The sequence below is a fragment of the Psammomys obesus genome, unplaced genomic scaffold, assembly GCF_907164565.1.
Source record: "Psammomys obesus unplaced genomic scaffold, mPsaObe1.curated_primary_1811, whole genome shotgun sequence".
Taxonomy (NCBI): domain Eukaryota; kingdom Metazoa; phylum Chordata; class Mammalia; order Rodentia; family Muridae; genus Psammomys; species Psammomys obesus.
Genome location: NW_026596149.1, coordinates 11,659,702 through 11,681,429, shown reverse-complemented (window position 1 = coordinate 11,681,429; position 21,728 = coordinate 11,659,702). Strand labels below are relative to the sequence as shown.

Sequence of the window (21,728 nt, the reverse complement as noted above, 5' to 3'; positions counted from 1 at the left end):
CAAGAATCTGGGCATGGTGGCACACACCTGTGTACTCAAGACACAGAGGCAGAACAGTGAATTCTAGCCCAGGCAGTGTCTGTCATATAAGCAAAAATGGGAAGCAAGTCAGGTTGATCCTACTTATTTGTTGCATGACAACTCATTAAGTAGCTTCTTAAGAACTTGTTTGAAATGCTCAAGTAAATAAAATACATCTCACTAATCAATATTTTACTTTAAACAAAGATAAAGTTTTCTGATCATCACATGTGTGGCATTCCTCACAGAAATCACTTAAGAAAATACTTTGGGTTTTAGATGGTGTAAAAGACAAAAGTCAAAAGTGAATTGTTTTTGAGTGAATATCTACAAAACGTAAATCACTTTCTGTGAAGGGAACACCATACGAACCACACAAGCTCACAATGCATTTGGATGGACAGTGAGTGACCCAAGTCTAGTGAGTGCATATTTTTCAGATTGCAGGTTTCAGAACAATAACACAATAACCAGAATCCAAATGTGTCTTTAATTTACTTAAAAAAGATTAGAGCAGCTACAGAGATGGCTCAGCAGTTAAGAGCATTGGCTGCTCTTTCAGAGGACCTGGGTTCAATTCCCAGATCCCATAAGGAGGCTTACAACTATCTGTAACTGAGTTCTTGGCACTTGACACCCTCTTCTGGCTTCTGTGGGCACCAGGCGTGCACATGGTACACAAACATGTAGGCAAAACACTGTACACATGAAAGTAAATCTTAAAAAAAAAAAAAAAAAAAAAAAAGGATGAAAAGAAAACTAAAGAAAAAGATTAGAATGGTCGCAGAATTGAGGAAACTTATCCTTTTTTCCACTGCTATATAAACTGGTTAAGGCATCTGAGGGTAAAGGTACTTGGTAAAGCTTCACCTGAGCCTCACTCCATAATCCACACTACAGGAGAGAACCTTATCCCCCAAAAAAGTGCATGGCAAAGGTGTTCACACATGCACAGTAAGTAAATACCTAAAACAAAACAAGTTCCAGACCAGCCTAGCCACAAGGCTAGTTCCAGGGCCGCCAGGGTTACACAGACAAACCCTGTCTGAAAACAAAACAAAACAAAACAAAACAAAACAGAAAAAGTTGGGCATACCTTTAATTCCAGCACAAAGGCAGGCAGATCTCTGAGTTCAAGGACAGCCTGGTTGATAGAGTGAGTTCCAGGATAGCCAGGGCTACACAGAAAAACCCTGCCCCCCCCAAAAAAAAAGAGAGAAGAGACAGAGAAAGAGAGAGAGAAAAAAAAAAAAAGAAAAAAAGAAAAAAGGGGAGGAAAGAGAGAGAACAAAAAAAGCAAGGGAAAAAAAAAAAAACCCCGCCCCCCCCCCAAAAAAAAAGAGAGAAGAGACAGAGAAAGAAATAGAGAAAGAAAGGAAAGAAAGGAAAGGAAAGGGAAGGAAAGGAAAGGAAAGGAAAGGAAAGGAAAGGAAAGGAAAGGAAAGGAAAGGAAAGGAAAGGAAAGGAAGGAAGAGAAAGAAAGGAAGAAAAGATTGAAGCTATCCAAGTTCCATTCCCGGGACCCATTGTGCATCATTAACAACTGCCTGTTGTTAATGAAGAGGATCTGATGATGCCCTATCCTGGCTTCCATGGGCACCAACACACATCACAAATACTCATGCACACATAAAACTAAAGCTAAAAAATAAAAACATGGAAATAAAACATTTCTGACTCAGATAAGAACTAATTTATATCACAGAGGTAGCTCACTGATAAGAGTATTTGCCTAACATGTACAAGGCCCTGGGTTCAATCCCCAGCACTAGGAAGAAAAATAAAACCCTTCTCAGTAATCACAATTTTTTTTCTTTTGAGACAGCGTTTTACTATATAGTAATACATACACTGCCCAGACTATCTCCAAATTCTCAATCCTACCTCTGCCTCTTGAATGATAAGACTGCACCATCCTACATAGAATCTACCATATCAATCAGCATTTCTGTTTTTTTATATGATTTTTAGCAATGTACATAGGTAACAAAAGTAATAGTTTAGAACCATGTGTAACTTATAAATATAAATGTGATCTTCTTAATTTACACTATTTAATATCATAGAACTCTTCCAGAGAAAAATACCATGAATAAAATTTCTTCCTCTTCCGAAAAGAACTAAGAAATCGTCAAGCTTTAGAAACTAATTGGATCATTGGCAGTACATATTTTTAGTTGTTTCCCTTGAAGTAACAAACATAATCTGTCACCTTTAGAGGCCTTTCTGTTAAATAAGTGTATCCACAGATGTCCATTATTTCCTAATAGAATGGCATTCTATGATGAAAGCAACTTGAACCTGCAACACTATCAAACCTGCATTTTCCTTGAGATGATTTTGATAGAAGTGCTTTACATAAATTCCCATTTTGTCAGATTAAAAAGATATATACAAAAGCTGGCTAATCTTGGTTGTCAGTTGACAGACCTGAGAAAAAACTTCAAATGAGGCATTGCCTCTATCAGACTAGCCTGTGGGTATAACTGTGGGGCATTCTCCTGACTCAGGAGGCTCGGCCCACTATGGGAAGTGCCATCCCTACACCCGCATCATCCTTAGGCAGGTAGGCATGAACCCAGGAGCAGGCCAATAAGCAGCAGTCCTCTACAGCTTCTGCTTCAAGTTCCTGCACTGTCTCAGTACCATTCCCTCAAGGATAACTATAGCCTATAGAAAAATAATTTTTCCTCCCCAAATGACTTCTGGTCAATGTTTATCACAGCAACAAAGAAGAAAATTAGAATAATACATGTCCAAATACGATGGGTTGCAAAGTCCAGGCACTCCTGGGTCTACACAGCAAATTCCATGATAGCTTGGGCTAAAAAACAAGACCCTGTCTTACAAAACAAAAATCTGATGATAAAAAAAGAAAAATACATGGATGTATAATCTAAAGTTGAAATGTAATAAAATTACTTATTTTTACAGAAAACTAACATTTTTAAAAATTACAATTCATGGGAGTAAAGAATAAAATGGTGTTAATGCTAGTAACATTCCTTACCACCATGTTTGCAAACACCGAGAAGTAAAAAGGCAGGGTTCTCTGAATATTATGAAGAAAGTGGTGTCTCTGGGTGCCACTGGAAATCTACTTAGCACATTTTTTAAAACCTAAAACCACATTTTTAAAACCAAAGGTCCCTGTATGAAGGGGAAAGGTGTCAGCCAACAGGAATCCGGAGCTAGTTCCACTTCCAAACAAAGAATGTACAACTAGTTCCAACTTCATCTGTATTTACTCTGGATTCTCACAGAAGACTCCCTCTGAAAAAATGGTTCACTGTATGGTTTACAACAGTCTGAAAACCACTGATATCTGATATGTAAAACTCTTCACAGCCTATATGCTTTTGTAAAATTATGTAAGGACAAGAACTTTGTCAAAGAAGTACAGACAACTACAAGATGCCGAGAGTAGGAGATGTCCTCTCCCAGGAAAAACCCTTGCCCCTGACCTTTCTATATCTATGTGTGTGTGTGTATGTGTATATATATATATTTTAAAAAAAAATTATATATATATATATATATATAATTTTTTTTTAAACAATTAAAGAGAAGGCCAGGAACTTGAGAGCATGGGAGATGACAACGTGAGAGGAGTTGGAAAAAAGAAAGAGAGAAAAATAATGAAATTTTAATTAAAAAATGCATCAAATTTAATTAAACCAAAAATTCATTAAAAAAATACCTTGTCAATTAGATCTCGGTTGACACAGTTGGGCAACTGCTGGAGGAAAGCATCTACTATGAGTTTGAGATGAGATCCAGTGCTGGCTTCTTCATCTTCTTGTTCTAATATAAAATTAGTTTTGGATAGGTTAAACAATAAATAAGTAAATGAACAAACAGACAAACAAGCAGAGACAGTTGGCATCTGAGAAATAAATCATCAAGAGGATATAAATGCATTGTGTATGCACATGTATACATGCAGGTGTGTATACCTGTGCAGAAGCCAGAGGGGGCAGCGGGAGTCAGGTGTCCTCCACTCTCTTCTTGAACCTGAACTCCTGTCTTTTGGCTAGGCTGACACTGGCAAATGCCAATGATCCTCCTATCTCTACTTCCCAGAATACCAGAGTGATGAGCATGACAATGTTCACCTTGTTATATGGGTGCTGGGTCCATATGCCACAAATGTTCTTTGCCACCAAGCCATCTCTCCAGCCCAGAAAATACATTTAGTAAGGTACTTCTAGAGGGCTGGTGATATTGGGGACACCCCTAAATTCATACTACCAAATCATTATAATATTTCAGATACTAGCTATAAATAACTTTTACCCCTAAACAAACATACAAAAAATAATCTATTAATAAAAGGCATATACCCTTACAGTAAATCTAGTAATTTTATCTGCCTGAGATTTATTTCCTCATGTTCTGCAACTGCCAACTCTTGCCTTTAAAGAACTAAGGCTCAGCTAGGTGGTGGTGGCTCATGCCTTTAATCCCAGCATGTGGGAGGCAGAGGCAGACACATCTGGGTGAGTTCAAGGCCAGCCTGGTCTACAGAGAGAGCTGCAGGACATGAAACCTGTCTTGAAAGAAACAAAAAAAGTTAAGCCTCCCCATTCTGTTTACATTTAAGGGTGGTCACTGCCGAAGTAGGACACACTACCACCCGCTGGACCAAATGTTGGAGCAGAGGGTTGACATCTATACACAGATAGTGAAAGAAACTCTGTTCCTTTAGTATCAACTGGTAGGATTCAGGCCTGGGGAACTCACTAGCCATGTCCACCCTCTCCTTGCTGATACAGAATAAATATTTTATATAAATCAATGAGGCAAACAGAGAGAAAATACTGATAAGACTATATCCTTCTGGGCTGGAGACAGTTAAAAGCACTGTCTGCTCTTCCAGCGGTCCTGAGTTCAACTCCCAGCAACCACATAGTAGTTCACAACTATCTATACTGAGATCTGATGCCCTCTTCTGGCATGCAGGTGTACATTCAGAAAGAGCACTCATATATACTTTAAATAAATAAACCTTAAAAAAATAAACTGTATCCATCTAATTTAAAAAGATAGCATCTTTACAAATGGTGCTGGTCTTACTGGATGTCTACATGTAGAAAAACGCAAACAGATCCATACTTATCACCCTGCACAAAACTGAAGTCCAAGTGGATCAAAGACCTCAATATAAAACCAGACACACTAAACCTGTTAAAAGAAAAAGTGGGTAAGAACCTTGAACTCATTGGCACAGGAGACAACTTCCTGAACAGAACACCAACAGCACAACAGCTCTAAGAGCAACAATCAATAAATGGAACCTCATGAAACTGAAAAGCTTCTGTAAAGCAAAGGACACTTCTGTTAGAACAAAACGACTGCCTACTGATTGGGAAAGCATCTTCACCAACCCTATATCTGACAGGGGCTAATATCCAAAATATATAAAGAACTCAAGAAGTTAAAAGCAACAAATCAAGTAATCCAAATAAAAAATGGGATACAGAGCTAAACAGAGTTCTCAATAAGCAATATTGAATGGAAAAGAAACAAAGAAATGCTCAGCGTCATTAATCATCAGGGAGATGCAAATCAAAACGACCCTGAGATTTCACCTTACACACATCAGAATGGCTAAGATCAAAACTCAAGTGAAAACACATGCTGGAGAGGATATGCTCCTCCATTGCTGGTGAGAATGTAAACTTGTACAACCACTTTTGAAATCAATCTGGTGCTTTCTCAATTAGGAATAGTCCTTCCTCAAAATCCAGTTATACCACTCCTAGGCATATATCCAAAAGATGCTCAAGGACATTTGCTCAACCATGTTTGTAGCAGCTTTATTCGTAATAGCCAGAAGCTGGAAACATCCCTCAGTTGAGGAATGGATACAGAAATTGTGGTACTTTTATACAATGGAATACTACTCAGCAATTAAAACAAGGAAATCATGAAATTTGCAGGCAAATGGTGGGAACTGGAAAAGATCATCCTGAGTAAGGTATCCCAGAATCAGAAAGACACACATGGTATATACTCACTCATAAGTGGATATTAGACATATAATACAGGATAAACACACTAAAATCTGTACACCTAAGGAAGCTGATCAAGAAGGACGACTCTGGGTAAGATGCTCAATCTTCATTTAGAAAGGCAAAGAGATGGACATCAGAAGAGGGAGAAAACAGGGAACAGGACAGGAGTCTAACACAGATGGCCTCTGAAAGACTCTACCCAGCAGGGGATCAGAGCAGATGCTGAGACTTATAGCCAAACTTTGGGCAGAGTGCAGGGAATCTTATGAAAAAAGTGGGAAATAATAAGGCCTGGAGAAGACAGGAGCTCTACAAGGAGAGCAACAGAACCAAAAAATCTGGGCACAGGGGTCTTTTGTGAAACTGATACTCCAACCAAGTACCATGCATGGAGATAATCTAGAACCCTGCACAGATGTAGCCCATGGCAGTTCAGTGTCCAAGTAGGTTCCATAGTAATGGGAATAGGGACTGTCTCTGACATGAACTGATTGGCCTGCTCTTTAATCACCTCCCCTTCAGAGGTGCAGCCTTGCCAGGCCACAGGAAGACAATGTAGCCACTCCTGATGAGACCTGATAGACTAAGATCAGAAAGAAGGGGAGGAAGAACCCCCCCATCAATGGACTGTGGGAGGGGCATGGGTAGAGAAAAGGAAGAAAGGGGAGGACTGGGAGGGGAGGGGGAAGGATGCTACAGGTGGGATACAAAGTGAATAAACTACAATTAAAAAAATAAAAACTTGGAAAAAAATCCTAACAAGGAACGGAAGTACGGTTCAGCAGCTAGCACTTGCACTCTTCTAGAGAACAGGAATTCACCTTAGACAGCCAACAACTGCCTGTAATTCCGGCTCTAACACCTTCTTCTGGCCTCTGTGGGCACCTGCACACATGCATGGCATACATTCACATGGATACAAATACATGTACAAATAAAAATAACTCTTAAAAAAAAAAAAGAATCTGGGGCTGGAGAGATGGCTCAGTGGTTAAGAATACTGCCTGCTCTTCCACAGGACCCGGGTTCAATTCCCAGCACCCACATGGCAGCTCACACTGTCTGTAATGCCAATTCTAAGGAATCTGACACCTTCACACTAATACATATAAAATAAAGTTAAGTAAGTAAAAATAATAAAATACAAATACGAAGAATCCACTGGGTGGTAGTGGTGCATGACTTTAATTCCAGCACTCGGAAGGCTGAGGCAGGTGGATCTCTATGAGTTTGACGACAGCTTGGTCTACAGAGTGAGTTCTAGTATAGCCAGCTCTACACAGAGAAACCTTATCTCAATCAATCGAACAAACTCCACAGTTGCTAGAGATGTAGGCTCACTGACATAGCACTTGCCTGACCTTGAATTTGATTCCCTCATACTGCAAAAATAAGACATTAAAAACAAAATCAAAAGAAAATGTTTAGAAAACCAATAAATGTACTTTTTAACTAAACAGAACACAACTCAACTTAAAAGACAGATAAAAATTAACACTGATACAATAAAATTCTAGTCATTTCTAACTCAACAATTTTAGAGTAACTTTCGAACACATTTATGGCAAGTGTCATAATAATGACAGTTAAGAGACTTAAAATGTTCAGGGCTGGGGAGATAACTCAGTGTTACTTGTGATGCAAATATTAGAGTCTGAGTTTGACTATGAAACTATGTGAGGCCAGGCACTGTAGCACACATCTGTAATCTCACTGTTCCTATGGGAAGATAGGTGAAGATAGGAGAATCTCCACAAATTCACAGGCCAAACAGCCTGGCCTATGAGGCAAAGAACAAAAGAGAGCCCTGTCTCAAAATAGGTGAAAAGTTAAGTTCTAACACTCCAGGTTGTCACTTGGTTTCCATATACATGCTATCACACTCACACTCACATACACTCACACACACACATAAATATTCACTATAATTTTAGTGAGTTGTTGGAAAAGTACTAAGAAATATTTCAACTTATTTATAATTAAAATATTTGTAATACATATGATCAGTAAAGCTAAAAGTTACATAATACTAATAGCCTATCCTATATCAAATTCTATGTAGTGACTGAGTAAAGACAACAGAAAAATAGATAATTAGAAAACCAAATTGTGGCTGGAGAGATGGCTCAGTAGTTAAAAACACTTGTTAATCTTGAAGAGGACTGGGGTTCAGTTCCCATCATCCATATGGCTCATAACCATCCCTAAATTCAGTTCCAGAGAATCTGATGCCCTCTTCTGAATTCCATGCACTAGGAATATAAATGGTACATATATATACATACAAGCCAAACACTCATACACATAAAATAAATTAAAAAAAAATTTTTAAACATTAAGAAAACAGAGATTTAAAAAGAAAAGATCCATACTTTAAGGCAAGGGGTATGTATGGAAAATAACAAATAAAAACTGATCAAATAGCCTGTTACCTTGTTCATCAAGGAGTTTTTTTGTAAGATCTTCAGCTTCATCTCCACCTTCTAACTCCAACGTATCATCATTAATTTCTAGATTCTCCAACTCAAGTTCCAAATCATCGGGACTTGATGCCTCCTTATTATCCTTTGGTTCTTTTGTCTCTGTTTAAAAACAAAGAATAAGACACTGGGGTATAATGGTAGAATATCTGTCCAGCATGCAAGAGACCTTGACTCAATACGGCAGAAATAATTAAAATATATAAAAACAAACTACAAATATTTTTTTAATTCAAGGTCAATTCCAAATCCTGCCTCAGGGCTGAGTGGGGTGGTTCAGCAGATAAAAACACTGGCTGCTCTTCCAGAGGACCTAAGTTTGATTTCCAGCATCCACATGGTAGTTCACAACTGTCTGTAACAACAGTCCCAGGGGATCCAACAACTCTTTTGGCCTCCAAGGCCGTAGGTATGCATGTGGTGCACAGACATTCATGTAGGCAAAACACCTACACATCAAAAAAAAATAAATAAATAAAAAGCAAACCTTTTAAAATCCTGCTATAAAAATATTAGATTCACAAAATTCTATATAACTTCTCTAAATTTTTTAAATTTTCCCCCCAAAAAAAAAAGATTAGCAAGATTAGCATGTCTATATAACTTGTCTAAAAACCTAGGTATATACTTGGAAATTCTGAATGAAAACTAAATAAAGATTTTTGTAAAACAGATTGAGCTTATTGAGAGCCCAACTTCTTCAGTTCTATAAGTCATTTGTTCAATAAAGAGAGGAAAGGAAAAAAAAGAAAGAAAAGGGAGGGATGGAGGCAGACTATCTACCTAGCTTACATGTTATCAGGTCTATGATAAAAAGGAAATCAAGTTCATTAGAGCGGTCTCATGTAAGAAAGCTCTCAACCTCCACAATAAATCCCTTCTCATATTTCGTTCTCTCACCCCCAGCTTTATGTACATGAGTGTGTTGCCTGCATGTGTGTCTGTGCACTTCTGTACATGGCGCCTGCAAAGACAGAGGAGGGCGTCAGGTCCCCGGAACTAGAGTTAAAGATGGTTACGAGCTGCCATGTGGATGCTGGGAATCAAAACTAAGTCCTATGGACAACCAGCCAGTGCTCTTAGCCAGAGGTGTCTCTTCAGCTTCCTTTCTTTTATTTTTATATGCAGTATGATCTCTCCTGGGTTATACAGAAGATAACACTGAAATATGACTTGATATAAAAGTTAACTTAGCAGCAAGCATGAAAGTGGTTAGAGGAAACAAATGGACCTAACAAAGAAAATGGCAAGAAATAAACAAAACAGAACCAAACCTTACTTCAACAAAATTGGCAAAACGTTGATATCTGTAGAAGTTGATTAAAAGGTAAATATGAGTTTGTCATACTAGCTTTTCTTTCCTCGAGATTTAAAAAAATCTATTTAGTGTGTGTATGTGTATGTGTATGTGTGTGAGGGAGAGAAAGAGAGAGAGAGCTTTTGTGGCTTATGCCTGTTAAATCAGCATTCAGGAGAATGATGCAAAAACACTAGTTCAAGTTCAAGGCCAATCTGGGATACTTAATAAGTTTTAGGCCATCCTGGGCTACAGAGAGAGATCCTGTCTCAAAAACAAATAAATAAATAAAATTTAAGAACTCAAGGTCAAAAATATAACAAAAAATAAAAATTATTTTTAAATATATACTTAAACCACCTATAATATTATCAGTTCATGTCTTCTATTCTCTAATTTCTGCAATGAAGGAAAAAATGCTTTATATTATGATACTCAATGCCATACCATATTTGTAAGAAAGGAAACTCTAAGGAAAACATCTGCTGCCTCCAAATGCAGACATATTAACTCAGTTTCTCATTCAGCAATTATTTACTGCATTCCTAATATTCAGCTACATACTATTCTAAACACTAGAGATACAACTTGACTATAATAAACCAAAAAAGGCCCTTCCCACATGAAGCATGTATTTACTTCTCAATGCTCACTAAAATCTGGTTATCAAGATTATTTATAGGTTGGCGAAATGGCTTAGCAGGAAAAGGCACTTGCTACCAAGCCAATCTGATCTTGATTCCTGGAGCCAACACAGTGGAAAAAAAAGAATTGACTCCCTAAAATAGTCCTCTGACTTCTATATGTGTGCCACGGCACATGGACACACATATAAGGAAAAAAAATAATCAAATAATTTTTTTTTTATTTTACAAAAAACTTTTACTGCACAAGGTGATGGCTCAGTGGTAAAGTGCTTGGCTAGCATGCCTCAGCCCCTAACTAAGAAAATAAACAAGAAAAAAGCCATTTATTGATTAGCTATTACACATTCACAACTACACTAAGACACTGAATGCTAAAAGGAAAGGAAAATCTTAAATATAACTCCTAATGGCTAATTGACAGGAAGTTAAATACTCATGAAGCAGACAAGAGGGGTATAGTGGGGGACATATGGTAGGTAATATCTGAAAGGCACAAGGCAAGTCTGGCTTACTGCAGAGAAGCTATAATATACACGAAGGGGTAAGTCTGAGACAACTGTGCAGTCTTTTAGAGACAACAATAACAATTTTAAAGTGGATTTCAAACTCAGGTAAAGCCATTAAACCTATCACTGGGATGTCTGTCACAATGGTGCATGCCTTTCTGAAGCAGAGGCAGGCAGATCTCTGGGTTCCAGGATAGCTGGGTGCACACACACACACACACACACACACACAAACAGTCTCAGGGGTTAAAAAAAAAAAAAAAAAAAGACTATCACTGGATAGGTGGCATTCCCTATAATCCCAGCAAGCCAGAGGTAGAGGCAAGCAGTTTTCTTTAAGTTTGAAGCCAGTCTGATATACAAAGAGAGTTCAAGGACTGCCAAGAATACAACGTAAGACTCTGTCTCTAAAAATCCACTAACAAAACATAAAAGACAACAACAGAAAGAAAGAAAGAAAAGAAAAGAAAGAAGAAGAAAGAAAGAAGAAAGAAGGAAGGAAGGAAGGAAGGAAGGAAGGAAGGAAGGAAGGAAGGAAGGACAGACAAACAGACCGAACAATAGTAAGGAGGGCCGAAGAGATGCCTCAGCAATTAAGGGGAAAAAAAAAAAAAAAAAGGCCTCCAACCAAAAACCGAAACACGGTTACCACCACACTTTAATGCTCCATGCCTCATTATTATTGATTTAACCTAATGCTCACAGCACCAGTGTTTGTTTTCAAACGCATACCACTCTGACATGGAATGTCAGCTAACTTGCAAGGTCGGTAACACAGTTTAGCCAGTAAAGCATTTGCCCTGCAAGCCTGACACCCAAGTGTGATCCCTGGAACCCAAATAAGGGAGGAAAAGAGAACTGACTCTACAAATTTGTCCTCTGACCTCCATGCACTACCCCAACCCCTGGCATACAATAAACAATGCATAATGATAAATAACATTTTAAAAAATATTTACCTTTGGAATCATCTTTGTTAGAATCTTTATTCTGACTTTTTTCATTGTCTTTAAACAAGATAGCCGGAACAAATGCTTTCAAATCAATGAGGTTTTCATAAAAATTACGAGCGTCCTCATCTTCCCATATACCACCTTCCAGGTCATATTCTCCAGGTTTACCGGGTGTAAATATATCAATTCCAGGTCCATGCTCTACAATAAAATAAACCATGAGCAGAAAACAACATAGCGTCAAAAACATAGCATTATGCTTATTTTTTTAATTTTGTAGCTAATCAATCTCTACTGTTTCAAGTGACTAGATTTTCATCACTCAACAAACACTTAAGACTACACAATTATCTTTTTTACTCTGTTTTGTTTTTCTGAGACAAAGTTTCTCTGGGTAGCCCTGGCTTTCCGAAACTCATTCTGTAGATGAGGCTAGTCTTGAACTCAAAAGACCCACCTGCCTCTGCTTCCTAAGTGCTGGATAAAAAAGCTAATGCCACTATGCCTGGCTTTTTTCTTTTTTTTTTTAAGATTTCTTTTATTTATTCTTATTTATGTGTGAGTGTGTGTATGCCTGGATTCCCTACAACTGGAGTTACAAATGCCTAATGTTTGCTGAGCACCAAACCTGGGTCCTTTAGAAGAAGAGTAGTGCTCATACCACTGAGCCATCTTTCCAGCCAGTGATCATCTTTTCAACTATTATAATTATTACACATATGTGGGGGCGGCACATGTGTGCTACAAGCTTTGTGCTGGAGGTCAGAAGACAATTTTCAAGAATCAGTTCTCTCCTCCCAACTTTATGTGGATTTGGGGAATCAAAATCAGGTTGTCAGGCTTGTAAGGCAAGTACTTTTACCCACTGGGCCCCTTCACATGCCCAAATATTTCTGATTTTAGTTTGGTGATAAGTACAGAAAGAATAAAGCCTGCAGATGGCATCATGATTATGAAGCAGAAATTTTATTTACTTTTATATTTATTTCTTCACTGCTTATTATTATTTTGTTATTAGCATTTACAATTTTTCACTTTGTATCCCAGTTGTAGCTCCCTCCTTTCCTCTTCCTCCCCTATCCTTCTTCCCCAGGCCACTGATAAGAGAAGTCCTCCCCTCTGTCTGACCCTAGCCTATCTGGTTCCATCAGGACTACCTGGGCCCTCTTCCTCTGTGGCCTGTGAAGGTCACCTTCCCCCCCCCAAACCCTCCCGCTCCACCCCAAGGAGAGTGACTGAGGAACAGGCAACCTAGTTCATGTCAGAGAGCTGTCTATGGGCTACATCTGTGCTGGGGATCTAGGTCCTCTCTATGTATGGTCTTTGGTTGATGCATCAGTCTCTGCAGTACCCCTTGGGCCCTGCTTTTATTTATTTATTTATTTACTTATTTATTTATCTATTCATTTATATTCATTCAGATTTATTTATTTATTTATTTGCTTGTTTGTTTATTTATTTATTTAGGCTTTGTTGGTCTCCTTGTGGGGCTCCTGTCCCCTCCGGGTCCTTTATATCCCTTCTTCCTTAAGACTCCCTGCGCTCTCTCCGAAGTTTGGCTGTGAGTCTCTGCAACAGATTCTTAGCTCATTATTCTATGGTTCTATGTAAAGGGAGAGCAAGGAGGGAAAATGAGAATAAATACATAGTTTTCTATTCTCTACCAAGAGATTATATTGGGAGGGGAGGCTAAGCATACAGATATTGACAGAGTGCTGTCTTAGCATGTTCCAGGCCTTAAGTTCAATCCTCAGTGCCTCGTAACCCAGGGGAAAAGAAAGATTTGCCACAGTCTGATTCTCAGAACACACGTAGGGGTGGGAAGAGAGAATCAACTCCATAGAGTTGTCTTTTGATCCCCACATGTGCACCATGGCCCATGCAAGCCCTTCACACATACAAGCACACAGACACACACACAAATACATACATATATATATATATATATATATAACTAATACATATACACACAACTAATACATATACACACAGACAAATGGAAAGTGAGGAAGTCACCTGACCTTTACCTCTCAACTCCATACACATGTACACACATTTCAGTGCCCCTTATGTACATGTGCCCACATACACCGCAAAAATACTCACTCATATATATAAAAAAATTAATTAAAAAAAACAATGATGATTAAGGATACTGTGCACTGGCGAATGGGCAAATGACTGAATTGAAAAAGATGCTTGTGGCCAAGCTTGATGAGTTGAGTTCAATCTCAAGAATCTCCATACCATAAAGCAGAGATTTCACAAAATTGTACACACACACACAGAGTTATATCTTACCTTCTGGTGTTGGTTTGTCCTGAGGAAGATCTGGCATATTTTCATCCAAAAGGTCTGCTAAGGATTGAGAATTTGCCAGCAGCTTCTGGTAGGACATTGCAAATTCTTCGTACTGTTTATGCCTATCTTCACTTAGCTCTCCTTTAGAATGCAGAATACGCCTAAAAACAAATGATGATAAGCTTGTCAAAGCAGGCATGATCATGGGAAATTATCCATAAATCTGATCTTACCACAGAAATTTGCTAACTTATTTTTTTTAATCTCATGTTCCCAGGATTTACATACAACAACAAAAATCACCCAAGCAATTAAGCTTACTCAAAAATTACAAGATATACATTCAGAATCACCATAAAATTTGACTTTACTAAGTAACGAAGGATTTAGTATTCTGTTATAAGAACAGAACCCTGTGACATACAGTTAACCAAAAATATTTACTCTAAATCACTAACTGGTTTTCAAAAGCAACAAGTTATAAAAAGAATCAGTTATCTTTAAATCTCAACAACAATTTGATAAGAATATATATTTAATAACTTACTGAAAAATAATTAACTTATTTTGTTATATTTTGCTTTCCTAAAGTATAGTGTTAGCCAAAAATTACTCACATCCACAAAAGTCAGTTTCTAAATATAACAGGCTTTGAACAGGTTGAAAGCCAGAGTCAGTCATCCATAAACTTCTATGATTTAAATCAAGATTATCTTTTGTAAAAATCCATTTCTCTAATAAAGCCAGTTTTCAATTTACAGTTATTTATTCAATGGATAAACAGTAACTCATCAGCTCACTTACTCAAATCTAGACTTTCATGGGGATGCCCAAAATATAATTTTTCCTACTTCACAAAAAAAGTACCAGTAAGTTACTCTTGATTAGTAATGTAAAACTATTGGAAAATAACCAAAAAATATCTAAAGTCAAAATTCCCACCATATTAGTATACGCAGTTAAGACTTACACAGTAGAATCCAATTTGTTCTACACTAAATATTTATATGGTAGTGTAACTGATACTTACAAACAATACTGTACATATAAAAGAGCTTTTGTAGGATGGTTGAAATTGAGTCTCATGTAGCCCAGGCTGCTCTCAAGCCCATTAAATTGCCAAGGCTGGCCTTTAGCTCCATAATCCTCCTGTCTCCACTTCCAAGTGCTGGGGTGTTCTATCACACCCAACTTTCAATAAAGATTTTTAAAAGCCAATTATGAATTATAAAGTTAAAACATTTTATAAAGTTTATTGCTTGGCAACTGGGCAGTCTTCTGAACTAAATAAAGTTAAGTTCTTGATTTTTGAGGTATTGTCTTCTTAACAGTTACAGAAAAAAAGTGAAAACCATGACTATACTCACTTTTCCCTAACTACTCAAAACAGCCTCCAAACATACTAGATTACCCACCTACAGAAACCTTTTCTATATGTACCGAACACTGGTTCTACTTTTAGAGTATCAGCTGCCATTATAACCACATCAATGCATGGATTCACTAAATCAACCATTTATTGACTTTCCCAAATCAGATCAGGGTTTACAAATGAGAAATTGTGGGAGGAGGGGTGTGACTCTGTGGGAGAACACTTCCCTAATATGCACACAGTCCTGCATTTCAACCACAAGAACACCAAAAAAGGGAGAGGAGAGAAAATAATTTACTATCAGATATACTTAAAATTTAAATTTTTCACTCATTTTCTTAAAACTTAAAATTGTATTTGGAATTTCTGACAAAACAGTATAAACCTATTTATCTAAGCTTAAAGTATTTCTCTATATAGAAAGACCAAAACTATTGTCTTAAGTTTGCGCTGTTAAACTAATGGGATAAGCAAAAGTAAAAGTTTCTTTTAATGTACATGCAGACAGTACTCATATACATAAAATATATAAACAAATGTTTCTTTCAGCAAGTTCATATATTTTAAAAATTAAAACAAAAATATGTATGTTAATGAAAGAAACTATTAACATTACTATGAACTTATTAGGATATTTAATAGTCCTAAGACAAATTTAGAAAAAAATTAACTAAAACAAATAAGCAATTCAAAGAAATTGCCCCAAATTGATTCTAGGTTTTTTGTTTTCTTGCTTGCTTGCTTGCTTGCTTTGGTTTTTCGAGACAGAGTTTCTCTGTGAAAGCCCTGGCTGTTCTGGACTGGATTTGTAAACCAGGCTGGACTCCTGAACTCACAGAGATCCACCTGCCTCTGCCTCCTGAGCACTGGGATTAAAGATGTGTGCAACTCTAGTTTTAAAATATTCACAGCAGGTTGTCAAATGGATCAGCCAACACACTTGCCATCAAGCCTGACAACACAACTTCTATCTCTGGGACCCACATGGTAAAGAGAGAAGTGGATGGACACTGGAGTATGTATACACCTACACACACACATGCATTCCATACATATATAAATGTAAATTGTATACTTTAAATAATAATAATGGGCAAATTACTATCAGAGGTGATGAGAACTGAAGAAAATTCTAAGCTGGGCAATACTAGTGCGTGCCATTAATGACAGCACTTAAGAGGCAGCGGCAGGGGGAGCTCTGTGAAGGCAGCCCCGAGTCAGAGTTAGCCTGATTTGAAAACCAAAACAAAAATAGAGAGAAAGAAAGAGAGTTCTGCTAGGCGGGATAACAATGGTGGTTCTAAGACATTACAGTACTGCTAATGAAAATTACCATGCAACATTGGAGTTGCATGGCTCAAAGGCTGAAGTACTTGCCACAAAGCCGGAGGACCTAAGTTCAGTTCCTGGAAATCACATGGTGAAAGAAGAGAATCAACTTCTACAAGTTGCCCTCTGACCACACACACACCATAGAACACCTGTGCACACACATACAATTTTAAGGAAAAAAAAAAAAAAGATGTAACATTATTACAGTATTTGGCAAAACAACAACAAAACAAAACCAGGGTGGGGAAGCCTAGAAGACAAATCTAGAAACGTATTTCAGTAACAAGTTCTAACTTCTTGGTCATCTAAAGAACATACATTCAGTCCACCAAAATACACATACTAAGAATTTCTGGCACAAAAGCAGTAAAATGATAACCATTTTACCACAAGTGAAAACAGAACTACTTCCGGATCAACCATGTTCAAATACTTGGCTGGAACTTTGCACTTTTCAGTTAAATATAATTCAAATCAATGATTCAATTTAACTCCACATATCTAGGTTCTAGTCCTTCTCCAGTTCCTGACAAGCACACATGCATATGCCAGCAAAACATCCACACATATAAAATAAAATAAAAACTGGGGCTGGAGAGATGGCTCGACAGAGGAGGGCAATTGCTGCTCTTCGGGAGGGCTCCAGCTGGATTCCCAGCACCCTCATGGTGGCTACCAAGTGTCTGTAACTACAATTCGAGAGGATCTAACACCCTCTTCTGGACTCTGTGGGCACCATGAATGTATGTAATGAATACATACACATGGAGGAAAATACGCATAAATAAAAATAAATATATCTTTAAAAAAGAAAAGATTTGAACCTCAGACATAATCCTTAAGCCTCCCTCAAACTTTAATTCTGCTTTTGTTGTTGTTGTTTTGGTTTGTTTGGTTTTTGGTGGGTTGTTTTGTTTTTTGAGACAGGGTTTCTAGCCCTACCTGTCCTAGAATTCTCTCTTAAGACCAGGCTGGCCTCGAACTCAGAGATCCACCTGCCTCTGCCTCCTGAGTGCTGGGATCAAAGGTGTGCGCGACCACCACCAGGCACTGTTTTGTTTTAATGGCGTGGTCTTGGTGATGGTGCTACAGCTCAATGGTAAATCCAGATCTCTTGTTTAACACATGTGAGGTCCTAGGTTCAACCCCTAGTATAGAAGGAAAAAAGGGAGGGATTGAAGGAGGCCAGTGGGCCTTGCAGGGCATTTATTTGTAGGCTGGCCTTCAACTCAGTGTATACCCAGATGGTCTGTAATTAGCGATCATCCTGCCTCTATATGCTGAATGCTATGGATTACAGGCATAAGACCACCAACCCCAGACCATGATCAACAATACATTCATCTAGTTGCTTAACAAATACATATTTAGGTTAAGTATTCAGTAAAAGACCTCTTAGGAAAATAAAAACAGATTTCGGGTTGTTTTCTAACTATATCATACAGGGAAAACTTGGTAAACAGGACAGGATAGCAAAGGGTGGAATCATGAGCTCTAGTACAAACCACTTAGCTAACACAAGCTTACTCAACAGCTTACTGAATTTACAGCACACAATAAGACAATTACAACTGTAAGCACAGAAGTGCTGGGGACAGAAACCAGGGACTCATGCATGCTAGGCAAGCACTGCACCTTGAGCTCTACTCCACCCCTCACCAAAATTTCTTATATAAGTGGACAAGAAAGTTAACACTGAAAATATAAGCAAAAAATAAAAACACGCTAATGATAATCATATAGTATTCCAATCTTTTTAGAAACACATGTATTAGCAAAGCTGAACTGAAAGCATTCTTTTGAAACCATTGTTAATTCAGAAACAAAAAAAGCTTTTCTGCAAAGAACCAGGAAGTCAATATTCTAAGTTCTCTAGACCACAGGGTCTTCATTAAAACTGTTCACTGCTACTGTAGCACAATAGTAACTGCCAAGCAATACGGAAACAAGTGAATTTACCATGCCAGGGTAAAACTTTTAAGAGCAGTGAAAGGTCAAGTTCATGTAACTTTCACATTTTACAAAGCATTATTTTACACGCCCCCCTTTTTAAATTTGTTTATTCATTTGAAAAAGATAAAAACCATTCTTACTCTAGGCACTAAAAACTGGTCTGGCAAGTGGGACACAGTGTGTCAATCTTTTGTTATGACTGGAATTAGCCAAATCAATTAATTATCACTGTTAAATGTTTATTAACTACCCCATTCCCTCTTCGTGATTACACAACAGTGAGGTAGTGGTACCCTCTCATAGATCAGAAGAGTGATGAAAATAAAACCAATCCTAAATTTTACTATAACAAAAATATGTTTAAAAAAGATTCCTTGCTGCTAACACCTTTAATTCTGAAGGAGAGGGCAGGTCACCACGAATTCAAGGCCATCCAGGGTTTTATAAGTGAGACCCTATCTACAAAGACTAAAAGGCAAAAAGTAAAACTTCTTTTATTCACCAGAGGTGGTGGAAAAAGCCTTTAGTCCTAGTATTCAGGTGGTTCTCTGAGTTCAAGGTCAGCCTTGTCTACAGAGCGAGTTCCAGGACAGGGAGGGCTACACAGAGAAACCCTAGGGGGCGAGGCAAAAACAAAAACTTATTTCATTTAATATTAGGCATTACCATCTAGAAACATCCTAAGCAGTCTCTAATTCAGAGCTCTGACTACCACCGCCTCCAGACTGCCAGGATTAAAGGCATGGGCCATCAGTCAGCTTGGTGAAGGTTTTTGTTGTTGTTGTTGTTGTTACTACTGTAACACTGTCAGAAAGTATCAAGTTGTTCACTCTTGAATCAAACATTAACACATCAATGCCTTATTTTAAAAGGCCTTTTTCTTTTCCATTTTTCACTTTTATTATTTGACTGTTGTTATTCCTTTTTATTTTGTATAGATTACTAATTTGCTTTACAATGTCTTAAAAATAAAATTTAAAGCAACCCAAAAGAAAAGCTCGGCAAAATTGAGGTAGGAATATCAAAGTTCAAGGCTGGCTGTCAATATTTAAAAAGTTTAACATATCAATTTTCAAAATAATAATGACTCACTCAGAAGGATTCTCAGAAAGATCAAGCATGCAATATATTACATAGCAAACATTTTTAACAGCACTGAAGTAGTGCCAGCTGCTGCTAAAGTGCTTTTACACATGAATTCACTACATGATCTACACTTACACCACAAGGAGGGCACTACTATTGCCTCCACTGGAAGGTGCTAAAGCACACGTATGGAAGGTCTCAAATCTGAACCCTAGGACCCTGGTTCTGAAGTCCGCATTATTAAAACATGACTATGACTGCCTCTAAAATTAAAGTTGGTGTTTTGTACATTACATTGGAATCACAATCTTTCTTAAATGTGTATACCCAAAGCAAGCCACCAAATCAATTCTCTTTTTAACCAAAAATATAACCTAGATTGCCTCTGGTTAGCATTTCAGTTACGGACTGAGTGGCCAGTCAGAAGTTTTACAGTAATAGCATTAGTAGTGACCTCAATGAGTGCTGTATAATTATAAGAAATACAGCACTTAAAAGAAGGAAGCTGATTTTGTCACTGGCTCTTCATATTACCTTACGCAAGTCCTCAAATTCCTCCATCAGTCACCTTTAAGACACAGATATTTCCTTTAGGGATATTGTGAAGACATCAGTATGATTATACATGTAATGCATTGTATTGACAGAAGATGGTATTTTCATGAGAAAAGAAGTACTAAACCCACTGTGTAAAAAAGTAAAAAGCTTCAGCCAGACACAGTGGCGTACACCTGTGATCCCAGTGCTCTGGGGGGAAGAGGCAAGTGGATCACTGTTAGTGTGAGGTCAGCCTGGTCTACAAAGTGAGTCCAGGACAGCCAAGGCTATACAGAGAAACCCTGTCTCAAAAAACAAACAACAAAAAAAAAAGTAAAAAGCTTCAATACTATTCTATATAAAAAGTAAAATTAAATATTATTTTGATCTACAAAACTTCAGTCAGGGATATAAAGTAAATAAACTAATTTTTTAAAAATCTCAGCATGAAATCACACATCTTTTTAAATTTTGACCTTGTGCCATCATAGAAAATAAGATAGGATGCATACAACTTTGAAAATGTTGTCAAGACTAAACCCAAGGAAAAAAATACCTGGTTTTATCTCAATTGTCCCTGCATTGTCAAATCACAATACTAAGCCATAAAATTACAATAAGTTTTCTTACAATCCCCTTTTAATTTGGTTATGATTATCTTATTTCATGGAAAGACACTAGTGTGTACGATGTAGCTGAACTTATTAAAATATTTACTATGACAAGTTCATTTAAACAGTAAACAAGGAAGTAATGAGAGTTCTTGTAATATTGTTAGAGCTTACTTAAGGAGAAAACTCAGGGAGGCAATATCCTCTTCTTTTTTTAAGGTTTCTCAAGACAAGGTTTCTTTGTGTGTTCCTGGCTGCCCTGCAACTAGCTCTGTAGACCAGGCTGGCCTCAAACTCAGAGATCTGCCCGCCTCTGCCTCCAGAGTGCTGGGATTAAAGGGGTGCACCACCACTACCCAGTGTGAGACAGTATCCTAATAGAGTGTAAATATTATCAACTCATCAACTTATAACCTTATTAAACTTATAAAGCTTAACTGTGACATTATTTACTCATCAATTTTATTAAATGTCAAAAACTAGGAAGACCTCTATAATGATCACTGAATAAAACAGAGGGCAACATTTACCAAACATGAAGCTACTAACTCCAATTGGCAAAATTTAATTTTAAAATCTATATATGCTGTAATTTTCCAGAGCTGCTTAAGATTA

The 21,728-nt window shown here is 37.5% G+C and overlaps 1 protein-coding gene across 4 annotated transcripts in view; it reads right to left on the bottom strand.

Annotated features, from left to right (window-relative positions):
• Upf2 (UPF2 regulator of nonsense mediated mRNA decay) overlaps positions 1-21,728 on the bottom strand; it is a 127,707-nt gene that overhangs the window by 92,748 nt on the left and 13,231 nt on the right. For all 4 annotated transcript variants that reach the window (XM_055593826.1, XM_055593828.1, XM_055593829.1 and 1 more), the window contains exons 4-7: positions 14,223-14,383; positions 11,928-12,122; positions 8,471-8,620; positions 3,722-3,825 (exon numbers count right to left, since the gene is read on the bottom strand). In XM_055593826.1, the coding sequence (XP_055449801.1) occupies positions 3,722-3,825; positions 8,471-8,620; positions 11,928-12,122; positions 14,223-14,383 (610 nt within the window). The remainder of the gene's footprint in view (positions 1-3,721; positions 3,826-8,470; positions 8,621-11,927; positions 12,123-14,222; positions 14,384-21,728) is intronic.